Raw genomic sequence first — 20756 nt, 5'->3', positions numbered from 1 at the left:
CCTTCCCTAATACATTTGTATCAAAAATACAATTGAAAAACAATAAACAGACAATAAACCGTATATAAACAATTTAGGATAATTTTATTTCTTAGAATTAAAAATAAAAAGGAAAAAATGTACATAAATCCAAGGGATCCAATTGGGCTCGTCTTGTAAGACCTGCCCTCGTTTCCCCTATCAAGTATCCAAACGCCCAATTCGCTCTCTGCTCTCAGAGCACTGCCCAACTGAGCAGCCATGGACGTTCTCTCAATCTCATCCCCTACGTTCCTCCCCACCCCAACCTCCAAGCTCTCTCACTCCTCCCGCCCCAAACCCACCTCCTACTTCCCCACTTCCTCTCCCAAAACCCCCTCAATCAAATCCCTTTCCCTCCAAACACCAAAACCCACCTTCGCCACCAGGTCCCAGGCGCTCGACGGCTCGCTCCTGATTTCCTCCGCCCCTCAAACGCCGGCCACCGCCATGAGAGGCGCCGAGGGCGACGCCATGGGGCTTTTGCTCAGGGAGAGGATTGTTTTCTTGGGTAGTAGCATTGATGACTTTGTGGCCGACGCTATTATTAGCCAGCTGCTTTTGTTGGATGCCCAGGATTCTAAGAAGGATATCAAGCTCTTTATTAACTCCACCGGCGGCTCTCTCAGGTTATACATGATTTTTTTAGCATCTGGGTAGCTTTCTTTTGTTGGTTGTTGTTTGAAAGCAGTGAAATTTTCAGTTTTGTTGTGGAGATTTTGAGTGGTGGATGAGACCCTTTTCAGATTAGGATGTTGTTTAATTAGATTTCGTTGTTATTAACTCGTTGAAATTCGGATGTCAAAAGACTTGGTATTTGCTTTAATTAGTGTAGCTTTTAATTTGGTGATAACATGGTGAATTAGGCTATGGATGTCTCATTAAATCATATTGTGCACTTTCTAGTTGTATGTTTGACTGCTTTGGTTCGATGACACCGGTAACAATGACAAGATGTGAACATGTGATTTTGCTTGTTTGGTCTTGCGTAATGGAGACTTATAGGCATGTTGCTCGTTGAATGTTGTATGAGAATAGAGAAAGAGAAGATCTTTGGGCTTAGGTTATGTTGTATGAGAATAGAGAAAGAGAAGATCTTTGGGCTTAGGATTAGTAAAAAGCATGTTGACATTTTTATAACTTAAGATACAGTTGTGAGGCAGGGGAGTTCCCGTTGGTGAGGCACTGATGACACACTTATTATACACTTCCACATTCTTTCTTAATGTTCCCATTGCAACATTCCGCACTGATGCTAGTTATTGTCTCCCAATAATCAAGCAACAGTCTAGTTATATGCTAAATGCATGGCTTAGGCTTTGATTTGTCAGTGTCTTTCATTCATGGATCTTTGAGACCCAAGTCTAGTATCCATGTGAGTGGTGGACATAATATAATCCGAAAATCAGTTTTGAGTGTGGGGTTGTCAACAGTGTTTTGACAGTTTTTCATGGAGTGTTAGTACTTGTGATGGTATGCCAAGGGAGGAAGTCTAATGTTGGTAAATCAATTTCTTGGTGAATCATGTGCAAGGATGCGGCGGAGGCTGAGTGTGTTGAACTTTTACTCCTCCACTGTCTACTTGCATTGATATTTGGCATAGCTTTCTAGTGAGGCAAGGTTGAGTTGTGTGCTTTGGCATCCTGTATTTATCCATCTATCGAATAATATTGTGCTTCTTGTGGATTTGAGTGTGCTTTTGGGATGCCCACCATTTGGGCATTGGTTTCTAGAGTTTAGTGACATACCACTTGTCTTTAGTTATGAACTGATGCGGATTGAAGGGACTGTTGAATCTGTTGGGTTATGAGATTAAGCATATTAGTTATAGAATTCTGATTTTAGCTGGCCATAAATGGTTCTTTGTTATTTGTTATGGGGCATTAGCTAAAACAAGATCACTGTACCATTCACATTTGTGTTGTCAAAGTGGGGATGATAGTTACGCCTCGATGGTGCTGTTTGCATATAGTATGACTTTACAATTCCTGTACTTAACGAGTAAAGGCACAAATGAACAGCTTAGTAGCTCACAGACACTGAATTTGGTGGATGTAAACATACATTTGATGCTATTTGAAGAACTCAATGAATTAGGTAATTTCATATTGAACTTCTTCTGTATATATTTTCATGGTTTTACTGTCTTCTTATGTGCTTGCTGATTTGCCTTCTTGTTATTTGTGTTAGTGCTACAATGGCTATCTATGACGTCGTTCAGCTTGTGAGGGCTGATGTCTCCACAGTTGCACTTGGCATTGCAGCATCAACAGCTTCCATAATCCTTGGCGGTGGCACCAAAGGCAAGCGTTTTGCGATGCCTAATACACGGATCATGATTCATCAACCTCTTGGAGGTGCTAGTGGCCAGGCAATAGATGTGGAAATTCAAGCCCAAGAAGTGATGCATAACAAAAACAATGTCACACAAATTCTTTCAAATTCCACAGGCCGTTCATTTGAGCAAGTCCAAAAGGATATTGACAGGGATCGATATATGTCCCCCATAGAAGCAGTTGAATATGGAATAATCGATGGAGTTATCGACGGAGATAGCATTATTCCTCTGGTGCCTGTCCCAGACAAGGTGAAGCCGAGAATGAGTTACGAGGAAATTAGTAAAGATCCAAGAAAATTTTTGACACCAGACGTCCCTGATGACGAGATATACTAGTTTTCACCATATGTATGAGAGGTACATTACTCAGATAGCTTTCTGATTAACTTTGTGCTTAAACCATGATATCTGTTAGGACCCTGATTTCTGTAATTAAACCAAGTATGCCTTTTTATTCCGAAGTTCCAACAATTATTTCAGTTTATGAACATGCATGCTTCTTCCATTTGCCCCTTTCTTGATTCTGGTTTTTAATTATTTGAGTGATATTCATATACTGTAAACGATGAGAAATGAGATTCAAACTTGGGTACAAAGAGAGGAGTATACTGTTATAGCTAACTTGGCTACATCAAAGTTTGTTCTTGGTTGAAAAGTGATTTTTGCGACACGCCTCCTTGTCCATCAAATTGTGATGAGTAAATTTTTCTCCGGACAAATTATTTATTTAATCATTAATTACTTAATTATTTACTTCATCGCAATATGAAATAATTTATTTACTTTGTTAGATGTATGCCCTAAAAGCAATTAGATTATTGGCTTGCTTAAGGTAATACAAGGATTAATCCATAATCTAATCGTTGGGCAAGACCACCAAAGAGATCCTCTTTTTATGTGTTTATCCTAAATATTGTTCTTGGTCGTTCGGTTATTTGAATGAACATCTTATAATTCGTTAAGATTGGTGCGCACTACGTTTGCACAATTGTAGGACGGGAAGTATGGCTAGTCTCAAGCCATTAGGGAGAGTCGATAACACAAGTGTATAGGTGTTTAATAAAATTAAGTTCACTAAACAAGGTTGCCTTGAGATCTTATGTACGTATGCTAGATATATACTTATGTCAATAAGAACTCAATAGTTGTAATAGGGCAACAGAGTCATTGAACCTTGTTGGATTAAGCTACCTAATCATGGTGAATGTACAATAAGAAATCTCTAACCTTCACAATTGAAGGAGAATGCATGCTCTGTCTACATGATTCAGAAATCTTTGGCCATGCATCATGATTTGAAATGTATGGCCAATGTAACTTACATATCAATTCAGTTACGAGTTTCATGTTCACCGTATTATTAATTTATTGAAAATTTAAATAATTTTTAGTTAAACAGAAAGTGTAAATTAATACAATTACAAAATCGACTATTGTGAAGAAATTAAAACATCGTGTTCGATTTTCAAAATCACCCCACGTGCAAAATGTTTTTTTAAACCCCCGTCTCTGCGACCTGTCGCTAAAACCTTAACCTCTTCCTCCTTTTCCTTCCTCCGGGAAACCCAGCCGAGTTGAAGCACCACAAACAACACTCGGAACCCACATTATCTTCTCAACCAAGTTCCCGGAGACATGCGTCGTCTTCTTCATCGGCCTCTCCGCAAGCTCTCCTCCTTGTCCTCCTCAACCTCCGGCCTTCTAGTGGCCTCCAAGTGGCTCTTCAAGTCCGCTCCTTTTCCGAACCCACTGACCCCTTCTGCACGCAGACACCCCTTCCACTCCCGCAGCCTCGCCTTCTCTCCGATTTCGTGGAAACCCGTGTCGAAAATTCGGCCGCTTTGCCTACTGACTAACGGATATTCTTCTCTCTCCCCTGCCCATCTCGCAGAACCTGGGAAGTTTGTGCTCAGTAAAGAAGGATAGGCTATATTCTGCTTTAAAAATTTTGGCTTGTCGCATGTAAGACCTTGATAACATCGCATTTTGGTGAAAAACATTTGAAAGTCAGTACTTTGGAGAAAAAACCCAACTTACTTTGTAGCACCAAAAGAATTTCACCACTAAGAATCAGTTGGAGCATGACGAGTGGATATATGACGGGTTTTTTTTTCCCTCTCCATTTGAGCTCTTATAATTGTTTTAATACAGTTTATGGTTGCGCGGGTTTTTTTTTCTTCTAATTTACTATTATTTTTTTGTGATTTTGAGGTTCATAGTAAAACCCAGAAGAATTGAACAAAGTCAATTAACTGAGCATGTGTGTATGGTGTTTACAGGTGGACCATTTTTGTGTGGGTTGAAGGATATGAGAATTTTCTGAATTTTAATGCACTGTATGCTTTTGAATTTTATGTAGTTGAATTGGTAAAACCAGAAGAAAATGGATGTCCTCTATCCAGACGGTGAAACAATATTTGTACCGGGGCGGTACAACCACTTGATTAATTTGTCCAATGGTATGCTAATATTTTCGCTTCTGCCGCGATGTTGCATTTATTTCAGTATATATTTCTTACTTTGTTTGCTTAGGATTTTACGAATTACTGAATCTGTAGGATGGTAATTGTCAAAACCTATGCCTATGTCCCATTTTTGTTCGTTATTTTAAGTTTATGAAGATGTTCTAATATTCATCAAATGCTAGGCATCTTACCTATAAACTAGCATTAGGAAGCATAAAAAAAAAAAAAAAAAAAAAAGCAATTTTTATATGGATAAGAAACAGTTAACCGCTATTGTATGTAGTAAAATAAGTTATCATTATTGTTTTTAATCAATAGTGTTAGTATGAGCGACTCAACCTGAATGAGACATGTGGGATGTGGGATGTGGGATGTGGGATGTAAGGTAGTTATTGACAGTAATTGACATTATCTATCGGCCAAAATAATTACTTTCTTGACGATGGCTTTTGAGAATACCAAAGAGAACCTGTGCTGACATTTCCCCATTTAAGGGCTGGAGAAACATTTAAGGGCAAATCATGCTAAAAAGATGGAAACTTTCATTGAAGGATATTAAGCCGATGGCTGAAAATTTCAGTGTTTTAGCATTTAAATGATAGAAACTCAGGGGATTGAGCGGCCATGATGTAATGAGACTGCTTTAAACCGTGCATGCATGGTTTTCTTTTAAACTAGTAAAAGAAGAAATGATATGTGAGTGAAATTGAAGTGACCTCTCATATGCTAGTGCAAAGGTGGCGATTCAGAGGAAAAGAGCTTATCCATGGATATTTCGAAAATCGGTATGCTTTTTCTAGTGTTTTACAACTTTATTATTATTAACGGATTGCAACTCATACTTAACATGGATTTTATGATGTTTAGGGGTCGTGCTATTTGGTGTTGCTTTCGTGGAAAATGTGGGTGGACAGGTAGCACGAGGGTATGCTTCCAGGCTTTATTTATAATACAGTGTCATCACATTATATTAAAAAACAATGAAAGAGAGTCACTTGTTTGACGGTCACCCTTTTCTTGCAGGCCTTTGTAGGAAACAGGTTGCCACATGAAACTTCAAAACTTAAGAAAAAAAGGGAAATCACAGAGGAAAGTCTAGGACTGGAACCACTTTGTGAGGAGGTAAAAGCTCATTACTCTTTCGAGTCTTTTATGATGTTTGAGTTGTTCTTGTACTGGATTGTGACACCAAGAACATAATTATTATCAGTAAATTTATGTTTTCTCTTTCCTTATTCGACAGAGTGAATATTTTCTTCTTTGTTTCAGATTGTAGATTATTTTTCAGAACGAATGATATCAAGGGGAACATTGATGAGAAATGCTGTAATGCAAAAAAGCACAGGTGATCAGGTGCATGACGCTAAAGGAAAAGCGTTTACAATTTTTCATCTTCATATTAAGATGTTCATGACCTTAGTTGTGTAAATTCGAAAAATATGTTTATGTGAGTATTGCAAATATCTAGTCTACTACACTCTAGAAGTATCCTCCTTTCATCTATAGCCGTCACGAGTCAAAAATGAATTGCACAGATGAAATGGCATCAGAAGTTTTATTAGTAAACATGAAGTAATAAACCTTCATTGGTTATCTATTTTGGCTTTAGGTTCCTACAGTATAATGCATTAAGTTTCCTAGTGTAAAACCCAAAAAAAAAAAAAAAAAAAAAAGGAGAGCGTGAAGCTTTCTATCTTTAGGGAAGTACATTGAAACATCAGACGATTCAGGAAATTTATCATGGGTTGGATCAATCATAAACAGCTGAATGGTTCATGATGGCTTGGGTATTTTACTTCATGTATATGACGTTTGTCTTTTCTCTCATAATTTAATCCTTTGTGTGTTTTATTGTGAATTAGCTACATCGTATGGTATACGATTTGAAAAGTCTTTTCATAACATATTGTGTGCTGCATATTTATTCATTGCTATTTTACATATGAACCAGCGCAGTTTTATCCCTAAACTTCTCTAGTTATAATTTTACCGCGTTACTTCGTTAGTTCTAACTCTTACCAATGCTCGCTAATGCCGCCTTACTATTCTTTGCATTGTAGTTACGTAAGTCCTAATTCCATATTTCTTTTTTTCATTTACTTACAAGATTACTACAACTTCTACTTGTAACAGGACCGAAACAGAGTACGTGAGGTATGTTGAAAATTCAAGTATGTTCTCCCTCCTTCCTCACCGTATTTGTGGAAGTTAGGGGTCGGGATGTGAGATGACGGTTTCGTTGTGGTGCTTGAGCAGGGCAACTGGTCAATTTATGGCCGTTGAAAATACTCAAAAGAGCACATGAGAAGAAAGGGCAATTGTGTTGTACAGTGGAATCTAGTGGCATGTTGGTGGGTGTCGGGTGAGTTTCCTGACTCCCGGCGGGTGTTCTCATGTTGCGAAGTAGCATGGCCGCATCACAAGAATGAAACGGCACTCAACTACTCGGTAGGTTTACCTTCAAATTTTGTATGCTAATTTTTTCTCTATTAATGCTAATATTAAGTGTTTTGGAAGTAATGAATAGCTCGTTTGGAAGTGCTTTTAAAGTAACTGAACGTGTCTTTTGTAAAAATATTTTTGTAACCAATCCTTAGTAAAAACACAAGTGAATTCTGAAAAAGCATTTGAAGTGCTTCCTGGAAGAAGCACCAGCACAGAATTGGTGCTTCTAAGTTCTAAGTGCTTATTTGAAAATGCTTTTAAAATGACTGTGGTACTTGAAGTGTTTATAGAGCCCAAAAATATTTTCTCCAAAAACACTTTCTGTCATTTGAAAAGTATTTCCAAACGAGTCTTTAATTATTACCAGCACTCATTGAAGACCAAAAATGTGGAGTGGCAGTATTTGCCTAATTCTAACCTACTTTCCCAGCTACCCTCGCCACTCGAGCTAACCCAAATTACGCAATATCTTACACTTCAAGAAATCATAAATATGTATTATGTATGAGATTAGGTAATTCCAATCTCAACTAATTAGGATTAATTATCAATTAGAGGATCATATGACCCTAAACAAAATCATCTACCACATGCAGCTGCAGCTCAACCAACTAATCATGTAGTGCCTAAATCAAACAAGATGGTGGACGTCATCACCCAATGATAGCTTGCCAGATGACGAGCTATAAGATTTCCTTTTTTATTATTGTTTCGAGCCATTTTTTTGTATGTGCAAATAATAGTTTCACACATGCAAAAAGATAATACTTAGGTCCCAAAGAAATGAGTCCGGTATTTTCTTTTATGAATGACTGGACGTTTAACTTGAAGGATAATACTTGCATCCATCCTGCAGGTGCTTCTTCTTATTCACCGAGTTATGAGACCATTTTATTAATACTTGCGTCCATGCTGAATTGTCTTTTTAAGAAGGAAAAAATAGACGAAAATTTAAAAGTTTAATAAAAAACACACAACATAAATTCAATCATACTATGAGATGGCTGATGATTACAAACGGATCATATACCTGGAATATTGCCATTTTCTTAAACCTAATTCACCAAAAAAATAGAAGAGCGTTATGCCAATTAACTTTTATAATTAATTTAATATTCATGAAAAATATGAACAATTAAGGAAAGGCAAATCTAGCCGTCCACAAACCAACATGATCCTCTCCTCGTACTTTTGATGAGGATCCTAAGGATTCATGAATCGTGTCTGTTTATCGTATATTATGCGGTCAGTTTTTATCAAGTACTGTTTGTGTTTAATTTTAACTAAAACTATTTAAAAAAAATTTTGACCACATTCTATATGATAAATGAACACGATTTATAAATCTTCATAATCCTCGTAAGGAGGATCTGAATTCGTCCACAAAAACCAAAAAAATAAAAAATATTCTTTGGTAGTTCTATGACTTCTGTAGCCTCCAGCCAATAACTGCTGTCCATGTAGTTAAAGCACTTTGAGATTGACCACATACGATCATTCCCTACTGGCACAACGCAAACCAAAGTGGGCCCAAAGGGAGTGCTTTAACGCCAAATCTGTGCTGGCATCCAGGCTATCAGAACCCCCACCCTCGGTAGAAGAATGCACCTAACGGCTCTCCTGTGCGGTGGCTTTGACAGATATGTGACCGTTTGTGGGTCCCCGCTACCACCATTGGGGGAGTTTAAAAAAATATATAGCCGTTACAACGGTTACGGCCCAAGCAAAAAGCCCACAACTCTCTCCACTCTTAAACGCCGCAAGTTCACAGCAGAGCAAGCAACTTTCCCTCTTTAAAATTCTCTCTCTTCCCAAACAGAGCGACCAATTTTCTCTCTTGCTTTCTGGGATTTTCTTGCATTTTCTCGGGTGATTCGATTTTCGGGTTGATCGAGAAAATGACTGCGGAGGAGACCCAGGTGGCGGAAGTTGTGGTTGTTCCTCAGGAGGAGGCTGAGAAGGTTGTGTGTGAGAATGAGAAGGTTGTTGAGGGAGATGATAAGGTGAAGGAAGTGGATGAGGCGGAATCGAAGCCGAAAGCGGTTGAGAAGAGCTCTTCTTATAAGGAAGAGAGCAACTATCTCTCCGATTTGAAGGAGTTCGAGAAGAAGGCGTTGAGCGAGCTGAAATCAAAGCTGGAGGAGGCCATTTTGGGCAACATTATCTTCAAGGAGAAGGAGCCAAAGAAGGAGGAGGAGAAGAAGGAAGAGAAAAAAGTAGCCGAGGAAGAGAAGAAGGAAGATACAGCAGAGGAGGGAGAAAAAACAGAGGAGGCAGTGAAAACAGAGGAGGAGGAGAAGAATGAAGAGAAACCAGAGGAGGAATGTGAAAAAAAGACGGAGGAAGTAGCTGAAGAGAACGAGAAGATGGCGGAAGAAGGCGAGGAGGCGAAGAAACCGGAAGACGGGTGTGAAGTAGTAGACAAGGATATCTCTCTTTGGGGAGTGCCACTTTTCCCCAGTAAGGGTTTCGAGGGCACTGATGTTGTTCTCTTGAAGTTCTTACGGGCTAGGGAGTTCAAGGTCAATGAAGCTTTCGAGATGCTGAAGAAAACGCTTCAATGGCGGAAGGAGTCCAAGATCGATTCGATTTTGGACGAGGATGTCTGTGCCGATCTGAGCTCTGCCGCTTACTTGAACGGCGTTGATCGCGAAGGCCACCCCGTTTGCTACAACATTTTCGGGGTATTCGACAACGAGGAGCTTTATCAGAAGACTTTTGGAAATGAGGAGAAGAGAGGGCAGTTCCTGAGGTGGAGGCTCCAGCTGATGGAGAAGAGCGTACAGAAGCTTGATCTGAGGCCTGGTGGTGTCACTTCTCTGCTTCAGATCAACGACCTCAAGAACTCTCCCGGGCCGGTGAAGAAGGAGCTCCGGATTGCCACAAAGCAAGCTGTTGGGCTTCTGCAGGACAACTACCCTGAGTTGGTTGCCAAAAATGTAAGCCTTCTTTCACATTTTCACTTCACAAATCGAATTTATTTGCGATTATTTAGCATGACTTGGACAGAATTTTGAAGGGTTTTATATGGTTTATGATGATCTGCAGATCTTCATAAATGTTCCTTTCTGGTATTATGCACTTAATGCATTGCTATCTCCTTTCTTGACGCAAAGAACCAAGAGCAAGTTCGTCGTTGCTCGCCCCGCGAAGGTCACTGAAACCCTTCTCAAGTAAGTGATTTCCCTCACTTTTTATACATTGCTGAATTTAACGGCACGATGTGCGCTAAAATATCTAAGAGAACTTGACGGTGTATCCGAGCCACTTAAAAGGCAATGTATAGTATAGGGGAATGTTTTGATATTATCTGACGCTTACACAAATGAGCTGTGATTGTCCACAACAGGTACATTCCAGCTCAGGAGATACCTGCTCAGTATGGCGGTTTCAAGAGGGACAACGACAAGGAGTTCTCTGCCGAAGATGGCGCTGTTTCGGAACTTATTCTTAGGGCTGGATCCACTGGAACCATCCAAATTGATGTAGCAGAGGTACTAATAATAAAAATGTTAACTGATTTATGTTTTGTTGGATTGTTTTTCCTCATGAGCTTTTCACTAAATCGATGATTTTAATGGTGTTTGATAACAGGTTGGTAGCACATTAGTGTGGGACTTGACTGTTTTGGGATGGGAAGTGAATTACAAGGAGGAGTTTGTTCCAACTGATGAGGGGTCGTACACCATTATTGTTCAGAAGAAGAAGAAAATGGGGTCTAACGAAGGCCCAATTCGCAACACTTTCCGAAGCAACGAACCCGGGAAGGTTGTCCTGACAATCGAGAACAATTCGAGCAAGAAGAAGAGGGTTCTGTACCGGTACAAGGCCAACAAGTGCTCCACCTTCTGATAGAAAGAGTTGAAATGCAAAAGGTTGCAATGCAAGTAAATTGTTTGAGGGAGCATTATACATAAAATAGAGCTTATTCTTTTAGAGTGGGGCAATAATTGGGTGCAGAGAGAGAGAGAGAGAGAGAGAGAGAGAGAGAGAGAGAGAGAGAGAGAGAGAGAGAAATTTGGTGAAATATATGTTTTGATGTGTAATGTGATTCTGTAATGTGACATATGTTTTGATGTGTATGTTTTGATTTGTGATTTTTCAATTTGGTGAAATATATATTGGCAATTATTCATTTCGAAGAAAATTTGTCCAGATTGAATTGTTTTATTTTTCTAGTATCATATCTTTGTGAGTCTTCCCGACCCTGGAAAGAATGGACCGCTGTGGCGAAGCCCTCAGTTGGTTCTTTAAAAAAAAAAAAAAAAAAAGGATTGCACATCATAAAGGTCTAATATGTAGACCAAAATAGGATCATACAAGAAGTATACAGAGACTGCAACCAAGATACTTTTCTCATTGGGTGCGCGTCTGCTGCTATAGAATTCAAGTCTACAATGACAACCTCACCACTTGAATTGGGTTGAGTGTACGTTACTTAAGGAAGTGTACTTAACGAGGGGCTGTTGAGTAAGGGAGGGGTCGGTATACTAATATAAGTCTTTGTCTTTACCCTAGCTAGAAGAAAGGAAGGGTATGCCTGCACGTAGAAGACCTAAAAAGCCTAATTTGGATCAGCCTATGAAAAGTAGTTCCCCATGGAAAGCGAGAGAGATGTTGATGGAAGAGGAATCACCGGGTTGTTTGGTTCAATGGTTGGGAGCCATCCCTCGAGACTGAAAGGATCAAGTCTGCCTTTCCAGTCCTTCCTTTATAGATTGAACTACCGTAACTCCACTCAACCAACAAAGTAAATTCCATACTCAAAGTTGAGTTACTGTACAAACTCAATATCTATAAAAACTAAAGGGGAAGAATTTTTACTGAAGCCGAACGATATCCTAAAGGAAAGGTAGCACCACAATCCACCTAGATGCGGTCATCTTAAATGGTTCGCGTAACGGCAGCGGAGGCGGGTTCAGGATAATCCATTCAATCTTCCTACCATCGATCCCATATGTAATGAACCAATTTTGGTACAATTTAGAAAATGATTGACTATTAGAAAAAACTTGACTAACTGCAAATTTGTATGTACCTTTATATTGTTTTGAGGTATTTGTTGATTTGTTTCTCAAACTTGTAAGGAAAAGCTAGTTTTTTTCCATGAGCTTTAATTTTAGCCAATTACTCAGAACTTTTATAATTGACCAATCTTCTCCCTTAACTTTAATTTTAGCCGATTATCTGCTTGAACTTTTATAATTGGCCAATTTCCCCCTAAACTTCAATTTTAGTCAATTACCCCACTTGAACTTTTATAATTAGCCAATTTTCCCCATAAAATTTAATTTTATAATTGCGAAAAAGGTAATTTCATTCTAATATGGACAACATCTTGTTTTTTTCTTTTTCTTCTCTTCCGCTAGTTCAACGTACTCTTTTTGTTTGAATTTTAGGAAGGAAGTTAAAGTGAGAGGGGAAAATGGCCAATTATAAAAGTTCAGTGGAATAATCGGCTAAAATTAAAATTAAAGAGATAAATTGACCAATTATAAAACTTTACGGGTAAACTAAATTCAAAACATTAAGAAAAAAAATTGACAACTCTTTACAAGTTCAAAAAAGAAGAAGAGAAATCGGCCAGTTGTTTATTATTCACGTTCAAATCTAGAAAGAAGAAATTATTTTGTTGAGGAAAGAAGTTGCATGGTGGAAAATTCCATTTCAAACTGTTTTCCATATGTCTATATAAAGTTTGATGGAAGGGAGTCTCTGGCTACTTTTATTGAAAAATAACGCGGAGGATGCAGCAATTTCGGCAGCCACAAAGATTATTTCGTCCTCACCACAAACACAAAAGAGTTTATCCACAAACATGAGGATTTGTGTCTCCACATACTCCATTCCATCATGCATGGCCACATATCACATTAAACCAAATTTATGGGTTATCTAGTGATGTCTGCATGCTCTCATGTATACGTACCTTGATATCAAAATAAAAAGAGCAATAAGTCAACGAAAGTTAGTCGAGTTGGTAAAGATCGCTCTCTTCGCTAGGCTAAGCTTTAAGTTTGAGTTTCGTTGCCGGTAAATTTTTTTGATGAACGATATGTAGAAACTCAAATATAAGCTAAGACTAATTCTGTAAATTCACAAAAAGACTTATTGTATGTCTTGACCATGGGATGGGATAACATCCCCTCTCCCCAGACTTTTCTTAACACAAAAAAAAAAAAAAAAAAAAAGGTAAGAGCAATAAAAGGTTTTATTATTATTTTCTTTTGCGTGTATTGTCAACTAGCTTCCAGAAATAATGCACGGCAGTTTGAAATTCAATTTACACGCAATAATACTTGAGATGTTCCCAGGTGATCTTCATTCTTTATAAATAAATAAAAATACTAATTAGCAGAGAGTAGTCTCGAACTTGAGTGTTGGACATTTTACCATTTCAACCAGAGGACTTAGATTTTCATTTTTTTTAATTTGATCGAATATAATAGGGATTGAATTGTTTACTAATAATTAATTTATATTTTGTTTTGAGAATGTTTATTTAGCAATTAAGCATGATTTGATTTGATTTTGCGTGACGTAGCGTTTGAGTTTTAAGCAACCTGTCTCACTTAGCATTATTCTCTCATTAGCATTAGTTGACATGGGATTTGGATCCTCGCCGGATCCCCTTCCTGGGGATCCTAGGGATCAACGAACATGGACCGTTGATAAAAAATCGTGCGGTCATAATTTTTTCTTTTTTTATATTTTTTACGCAAAACGATGATGTTTTACTTTTAAAAATATAAAAAGCATATAATTGGGACCATTCAATTTTTTATCAACAATTCATGTTTATTGATCCTTAGGATTCCAAGAAGGGTATCCGACAAGGATCCAAATCCGTTGACATGAACCCAGATTAATCTTTTAATAATATTTCCGAGCTCCAAAGGATTTATCTAGCCTGGTCAGTGATAATATATTTGACTTTTATCTATATAGTTTGTTTGACTATTTTGCTGTGTTTTTTTTTTTTACCATTTATTTAAAATAAAAAAAAAAAAAAAGATAACTTGTGGTAAATCACGGTTATCTATTCATTTGGAGGTCGGAAAGATTCACCGTGGCATTTTAGCCTTCCTTGGTCACAAACCTGACCTCTACACCAGCAACAAGTTTCGAACCTGAAACTTCTAATTTTTAATTAAAAAAATCTTTAAAATCTGTCATTTATCATTCAACCATCCGTCTGTAGTTATTATTTTGTTGTGCTTTGACTGATGCAAAACTCTCTTGGCAGCGCAGATTTTGCATTAATTAATAAGTGGAAAACGGATAACGTTGGCGCCATATATCGAAGTTATCTGCCTAACTATCTGGTTTAGTTGATCGATTCTTGATCACAAAAAGTAATGGAAATTACGTACTTGATCAGATGTATAGTTTGACCGTTTGACTGCTATTTGATGTTTTTTTTTATGTTACATTTTGATGAATCGATGTACGGGATCCATGTGATTTTTTAAGAAGAAATTGTAATAATAGTTTCTCAATTTTAATTGAGACGGAGTAATGGTTTTTTCAATTAAAAATTCATGATTATTGGTCTCTTAACTTATCAAAACGTGCAGCTATAGTCATTTTAATCAACTATATCGGAATTTGCGTCAAAATGAGCTACGTGCCACTCACGTGAGGTTGAATCAAAGGACAAATATGAAAAACAAAATAAAAAAAATTGTAGTAATTGTCACTTAACTTTAACCAATTGGAGTAATGGTCCATCGACTTTAACCTAATTGGAGCATGGTCCCCCAACTTTAACCTAATTGTAGCAATGATCATTCTACCATGACTCATTTTGACGGAAGTTCTGACGAAGTTGACAAAAATGTTCATAACTACAGAAATTGATGAATGAAGGGCCAATGGTGACAAATCCCAGCACATGAATATGTGTATGTAAGCACTCGACTTCGAATGGTGATTATATTGAGGAAATGATCTGGACCTTCCACTCTCGTCCTTATGGCTGTGTTTTTATTGTAGCAGTAGGAAAAACCAAGATGGATATTCATCCAAGACAAAGGAAAAGCAACAAGAAAATAAAGACAGTTAAACTTGGAGTTTCCATCAAAAGCCAAAGGAAACTGCACAAATCTGCACAGCCCCAAGTTAGTTCCTTACCAAGAAATCTAACCCTTCCGCATGCCACTTAGGCTTCAACCGTAAGAGGATCAGAGAGCTATGTTTAGTCCTATAGTCCTGCAAAAAATTATACCTTAATGAACAGTGTCAGATCATATTTTATATCATCTCCAACCGAGGGGGCCAAATGGCGGTAGGCCAAAATAGCCTTTTGACAAAAAACAATGTCTAACCAAGAAGGTCAAAGGGTTATAGGCCAAACATAATTTATTATTTTAATTGAATTAGTATAGTTAATTAAATTAAATTACCATATTAAAATAAGATTTTCGAACATATTAAAAGATTATTGAAAGAGGTGGCCATTTGAAAATTATTGAAAAAATTAAAGGAAAGATTATTGGAAGAGAATAGATGTGAAAAATTGAAATAAAATAAGGTAAGATAGTATGAAATGGTGAAAAGTGTGTGAGAAATGATGTAGAAAAAAAATTTGTCCAAAAAAATAAAAATAAAGTGGGCTGGGCTTATTGGGTTGGCTGGCTAGCTGGAAATGGCCAGCTGGCCGGCTTGATTTGGTGGTTTTGGCCCGATGGGGCTCACAAGTCCTTTGGCCTAGCCCTTGGTTAGAGATAGTTTTTGTGTCATTTCAAACTATTTTTAGCCTTATAGCCCTTTAGTCGAGTCGATTGGAGATGACCTTAATTATTTTCCTCCAAATTACAAAAGCATATAATATTGCATATATGTAGATGTAGTTGCAAGTTATACGAATGATGATCCTCTTCGGATCCTCTTTGTGAGGATCCTGAGATCCTTAAATCGTGTTCGTTCATCGTACATCGTACAGTCAGAAATCATTTTAAATACTTTTATTTAAAATTAAATATGAATAGTATCTGATGAAAACTAACTGCATAATGTACAATAAACAGACACAATTTGAAAATCTCTAGTACCCTCACAAAAGGATCCGGAGAGGATCCTCATTCAAGTCATACAGCCTTAATTTTGTACTAACATGATCACAGAAATAATTTAATATTTATTTTTTGCTTTGAATTTTCTACAGACGACAGGTCAAAATGGTGGAGGTGACGTACATAATTCCTATTCATAATTTGGGAAATTGTCACGGTCAAACCCATATCCTTTATAAATACTGAATTGGATCCTATTCGAGGCAATGCATCGGGATCCTCTTGATCGGACAACACAGATCGTTAGATTTTGATCTAACAGCTACAAACAAAAAGATTCCTCTAAAAGTTATAATAATTGTAGTCGTTGGATTGAAATCCAACGATCCGTGTTATCCGATCAGAGCATTCGAGGCATTGCCTCGAAGAGGATCCAATTCCTATAAATACCAACCCACATCTAGAGATAAGTCATATACATACAAACGAAAAACAATTTCCATTCAAAATATATGCTACAAATGGCATTTCCAAGGCTTCCACATATCTTACAGCTTTTAGTTCTTTTGGTTCTATCTACTTCATGGGCAACTTCAGCTGATCCTGAGAACTTTGTTCATTGCCTTCTAAACCATTCCCAACCTTCTCACCCAATTGCCCCAGCAATTTACTCTCCCAACAATGCTTCCTACTCATCCGTTTTGGAATCTTACATCCGAAACCTCCGATTCAACACATCTACAACCCGAAAACCCTTCCTCATCCTCACTGCATTGCATGAGTCCCACGTGCAAATATCCGTTGTTTGTGCCCAGATCCATAACTTCCAAATGAAGATTAGAAGTGGAGGCCATGATTACGAGGGTGTATCGTACGTGGCTGAAGTTCCATTCTTCATCCTCGACATGTTTAATCTTCGGTCCATCCACGTAGACATCAAATCCGAGACTGCATGGGTCCAGGCGGGGGCTACTCTTGGTGAAGTTTACTATAGAATTGCCGAGAAAAGCAAAACCCATGGCTTTCCCGCTGGTGTTTGCCCTACAGTTGGCGTTGGAGGCCATTTCAGTGGCGGTGGATATGGTAATATGATGAGAAAGTACGGCTTGTCAGTTGACAACATAGTTGATGCACAACTTGTGAATGTGCATGGTGAACTTCTCGACCGAAAATCAATGGGAGAAGACCTTTTTTGGGCCGTTACAGGAGGCGGAGGAGCCAGCTTTGGAGTTGTGATCGCGTATAAAATTAATCTTGTACGCGTTCCAGAAATAGTTACTGTTTTCAGGGTTTCAAGAATCCTGGAACAAAATGCGACAGACATTGTCTACCGTTGGCAATATATCGCGGATAAGCTTGACGATGACTTGTTCATCAGGCTTACCATGGATGTTGTAAATGTTACTAGTTCAAATAATAGTGGAGGAAACAATAAGACTCTTAGGGCTTCATTTATTGCCATGTTTCTCCGAGACTCTGAGAGGCTCCTTTCAATCATGAACAAGAGCTTCCCTGAATTGGGTTTGAAGCAATCTGATTGCGCCGAAATGAGCTGGGCTCAATCTGTGCTTTTCTGGACGAGCTTCCCAACTGGGACTGCTACTGAAGCTTTGCTTTCTAGAACACCTCAAGTTCTTACACGCTTGAAGAGAAAATCAGACTATGTCAAAAAACCAATTCCAAAAACTGGTTTGAAGTGGATTTTTCAGAAAATGATTGAGCTTGAGGCACCAATGTTGACCTTTAACCCCTACGGCGGAAAAATGAGTGAGATATCGGCGTCGGCAACTCCATTTCCTCATAGAGCTGGGAATCTTTGGAAGGTTCAGTATGCAACAAACTGGGACATACTAGGGACCAAGGCAGCAGATCATTATATTGAATTGACAAGAAAGCTCCACATGTACATGACTCCTTTTGTTTCCAAAAATCCAAGGGAAGCCTTTTACAACTACAAGGATCTTGACATTGGGATCAACCATAATGCTAATGGCATTTCAAGCTATTTGGAGGGGAGAGTTTATGGCATTAAGTACTTCAAGCATAACTTTGATAGGTTGGTGAATGTGAAGACCAAGGTCGATCCTGGTAATTTCTTTAGGAATGAACAAAGTATCCCAACCCTTCCACACTAAAGAGGAAATAGTTATAACTAGCATTATGATTGATTTGGTCATTGTTTAGCTTGTTTGTTATGTTCTTTTATGTATATCTTTAATATTGTTTGTAAAATAAAAAATTGTACTCTATGTTTTAATCAGCCAAAGAAATAAAGAAGAAGAAAGATATTGCTTCCAATATTCCAATTTGTTAGTACTTAATTATTACAAGTTTCAATAAAAATCACTCCAAAAATTGAAAAATTAGTAGGTTTTTCGGGGTTTCACTTTTCTATCTTCTTGTTAAAAAATTTACATGTTCATTTAAAGACATTCCGTCATACAAATTTAGTGGGGACTAATTGGCTTTTTTCTAACTTGCTTTGATCAACATGTTGTAAAGTTGAAGGCAATATTAATAGTGATTAGTAATGTAGATAAGTAAATTGTAATTAAATTATAGAACTTTGACACAACAACAGTTGTAATTAGATTATAAATACTTCCAATAATCTAGAAATAAGTACCACTAAACTAAAATGATCATATGCAGCTTTCTGCAACCTTACAAAATGCCAACTAGAGTTGCAACCATTGAAGGATGATTTGTCATATATATTATTCATATTCGTAATTTTTATTTGCTATTAAAAATTAATGCCATCCAAGATACTAGATAGCGGGCGTTACATTGGCAATACGTTGCAATGTTCAAATAGGGAAGTATTTAAACAAAAAGAAGAAAAAGGAGGTGATCTTATCCATTTTCTCATTTTACATCCTTGTTTAATATGGCCGTTGAATTGAATATAAATATAAAAAAAAAATTAAGTGACAAAAATAAGGGAAGAGGATCCTCTTTGGATTCTCTTTGTAGGAATTCGGAAGTTCAATTAATTGTGTCCATTCATCGTACATCATACGGTTAATTTTTATTAGGTAATGTTTATATTTAATTTTAAGTAAAAAATTATAATTTTTAACCGTCCAATGTACGATGAACATACACGATTAAACAGTGTATACCTTTATTTAATTTTGGCCCATTAAATAAAAAAAAGAAAAAAAGTCATATCTTTTGAAAATTCTTCTTGTATATGGGCAGCTCATCATTTCTATTTTCTTCTCTCTCTTGATGCGGAGATAAATAGCATATATAAAGGAGTTTGCTTCAACTGAAGGGATACCGTGATCATATATCAACAAGGAAATATATCCGCAACCCAGTTTGCCTATCACTGTAAGTCGGAGGGAGGCTATTCGCAGGCCTTAAAAGCCATTTACAACTGAAAAATAAAACATAATTCTGTCCAAAATTATATGTGACATCCCACATCGCTCAGGGGAGTGATCTTTAAATGTATATTTTCATCCCTACCTAGCACGAGGCCTTTTGGGAGCTCACTGGCTTCTGGTTCCGTAGGAACTCTGAAGTTAAGCGAGAAGAGGGCTAGAGCAATCCCATAATGGGTGACCCACTGGGAAGTTGCTCGTGCGTTTCCAAAAACAAAACCGTGAGGGAATGGTAAGCCCAAAGCGGACAATATAGTGCTACGGTGGTGGAGTGGGTCCGGAAAGTGATCCAGCCCGGGCCGGGATGTGATATTATAGTTCTATAAAAAATTATTTTAAAATCAAGTCATATTCATATATCATCTTCATCTAACCAAAGGGGCTAAACATATCCGTTTAATAATTTATTTGTTTTAAGCTTGTACTTTAAAATTATTAGTTAATTTAATTAAAATATCGTTATATGTTTTCAAATATAACTGTTGTATTTGAATAAATTATTGCAAAACTGATACTTCTTTGGTTAAATAATGACCTAGTGGATTCCATAGAATTATAACATAGTTATCAGTTAGTGATGAGTTTTTCAATAAATCAGACTATTTTTTTACTTTTAAAACTTTAACCCTGTCTATTAGAGATTGCCTAAGTGACCCTTGGCTCCCTCCTTTCTTTTTTTTTTTTTTTTTTTTTTTTTTTTTTAACCCTTTCCATAGATTGAGCCTCAATTATTTGACTCCCAACTCAATGACGGAGCCAAGTACAATGCTCCTTTGAGCTATGATATGGGGAGAGTTTTCGTTCTTTAAGCTTATAAATATTAAAGGAAATTTTATTTACACCCAATAATTCTCTTTTTACACCCAACTTGAAAATTTTGTTCGGCAAACTTACCTTTTTACCCTCAAATACAAAATTGACAAACTTAAAAATAAATAAAAAAATAAAAAAGAAAACAAACGCATAAACCCTCCCAACCACCTACAATGGCAGTAATCGGACATGATTCCGATTGTCATTACAAAATTTGTCGTCGCGGACCTACTCTTTATCTCATCAATGTTCTTTGTGCTCATCTCTATGG

At 37.4% G+C, this 20756-nt stretch overlaps 2 protein-coding genes, 1 long non-coding RNA gene and 1 pseudogene across 4 annotated transcripts; all 4 read left to right on the top strand.

Moving 5' to 3' along the window:
* The first annotated feature begins 144 nt into the window (after window positions 1-144).
* LOC137725399 (ATP-dependent Clp protease proteolytic subunit 4, chloroplastic) lies at window positions 145-2861 on the top strand. Its single transcript, XM_068464066.2, has 2 exons — window positions 145-647; window positions 2209-2861. The coding sequence occupies exons 1-2, from the start codon at window positions 241-243 to the stop codon at window positions 2690-2692; spliced, it is 891 nt and encodes a 296-aa protein (XP_068320167.1). The 5' UTR covers window positions 145-240; the 3' UTR covers window positions 2693-2861.
* A 2750-nt stretch (window positions 2862-5611) lies between these two features.
* On the top strand, window positions 5612-6193 carry LOC148696621 (uncharacterized). The gene is made up of 3 exons (XR_015962356.1): window positions 5612-5746; window positions 5845-5943; window positions 6091-6193. It is a non-coding gene; the product is annotated as an uncharacterized LOC148696621 (long non-coding RNA).
* Window positions 6194-8980: 2787 nt separating this feature from the next.
* LOC137725754 (patellin-4) lies at window positions 8981-11413 on the top strand. The gene is made up of 4 exons (XM_068464533.2): window positions 8981-10205; window positions 10315-10439; window positions 10616-10760; window positions 10861-11413. The coding sequence occupies exons 1-4, from the start codon at window positions 9165-9167 to the stop codon at window positions 11116-11118; spliced, it is 1569 nt and encodes a 522-aa protein (XP_068320634.1). The 5' UTR covers window positions 8981-9164; the 3' UTR covers window positions 11119-11413.
* Window positions 11414-16759: 5346 nt separating this feature from the next.
* Window positions 16760-18580, top strand: LOC137725753 (berberine bridge enzyme-like 8 pseudogene; annotated as a pseudogene). The gene has a single exon (XR_015962355.1). The product of XR_015962355.1 is annotated as a berberine bridge enzyme-like 8 pseudogene (transcript).
* Window positions 18581-20756: the final 2176 nt, after the last annotated feature.

This window comes from Pyrus communis, chromosome 5 (assembly GCF_041283825.1).
Source record: "Pyrus communis isolate YQ-2024b chromosome 5, ASM4128382v1, whole genome shotgun sequence".
NCBI lineage: Eukaryota > Viridiplantae > Streptophyta > Magnoliopsida > Rosales > Rosaceae > Pyrus > Pyrus communis.
This window is presented reverse-complemented; position numbering and strand designations above follow the sequence as displayed.

Coding starts and splice junctions, on each gene's coding strand:
- LOC137725399 (XM_068464066.2), top strand. CDS start 241: ATGGACGTTCTCTCAATCTCATCCCCTACGTTCCTCCCCACCCCAACC. Junction 648..2,208: donor TCCACCGGCGGCTCTCTCAG/GTTATACATGAT, acceptor TATTTGTGTTAG/TGCTACAATGGCTATCTATG.
- LOC137725754 (XM_068464533.2), top strand. CDS start 9,165: ATGACTGCGGAGGAGACCCAGGTGGCGGAAGTTGTGGTTGTTCCTCAG. Junction 10,206..10,314: donor CTGAGTTGGTTGCCAAAAAT/GTAAGCCTTCTT, acceptor GATGATCTGCAG/ATCTTCATAAATGTTCCTTT. Junction 10,440..10,615: donor GTCACTGAAACCCTTCTCAA/GTAAGTGATTTC, acceptor TGTCCACAACAG/GTACATTCCAGCTCAGGAGA.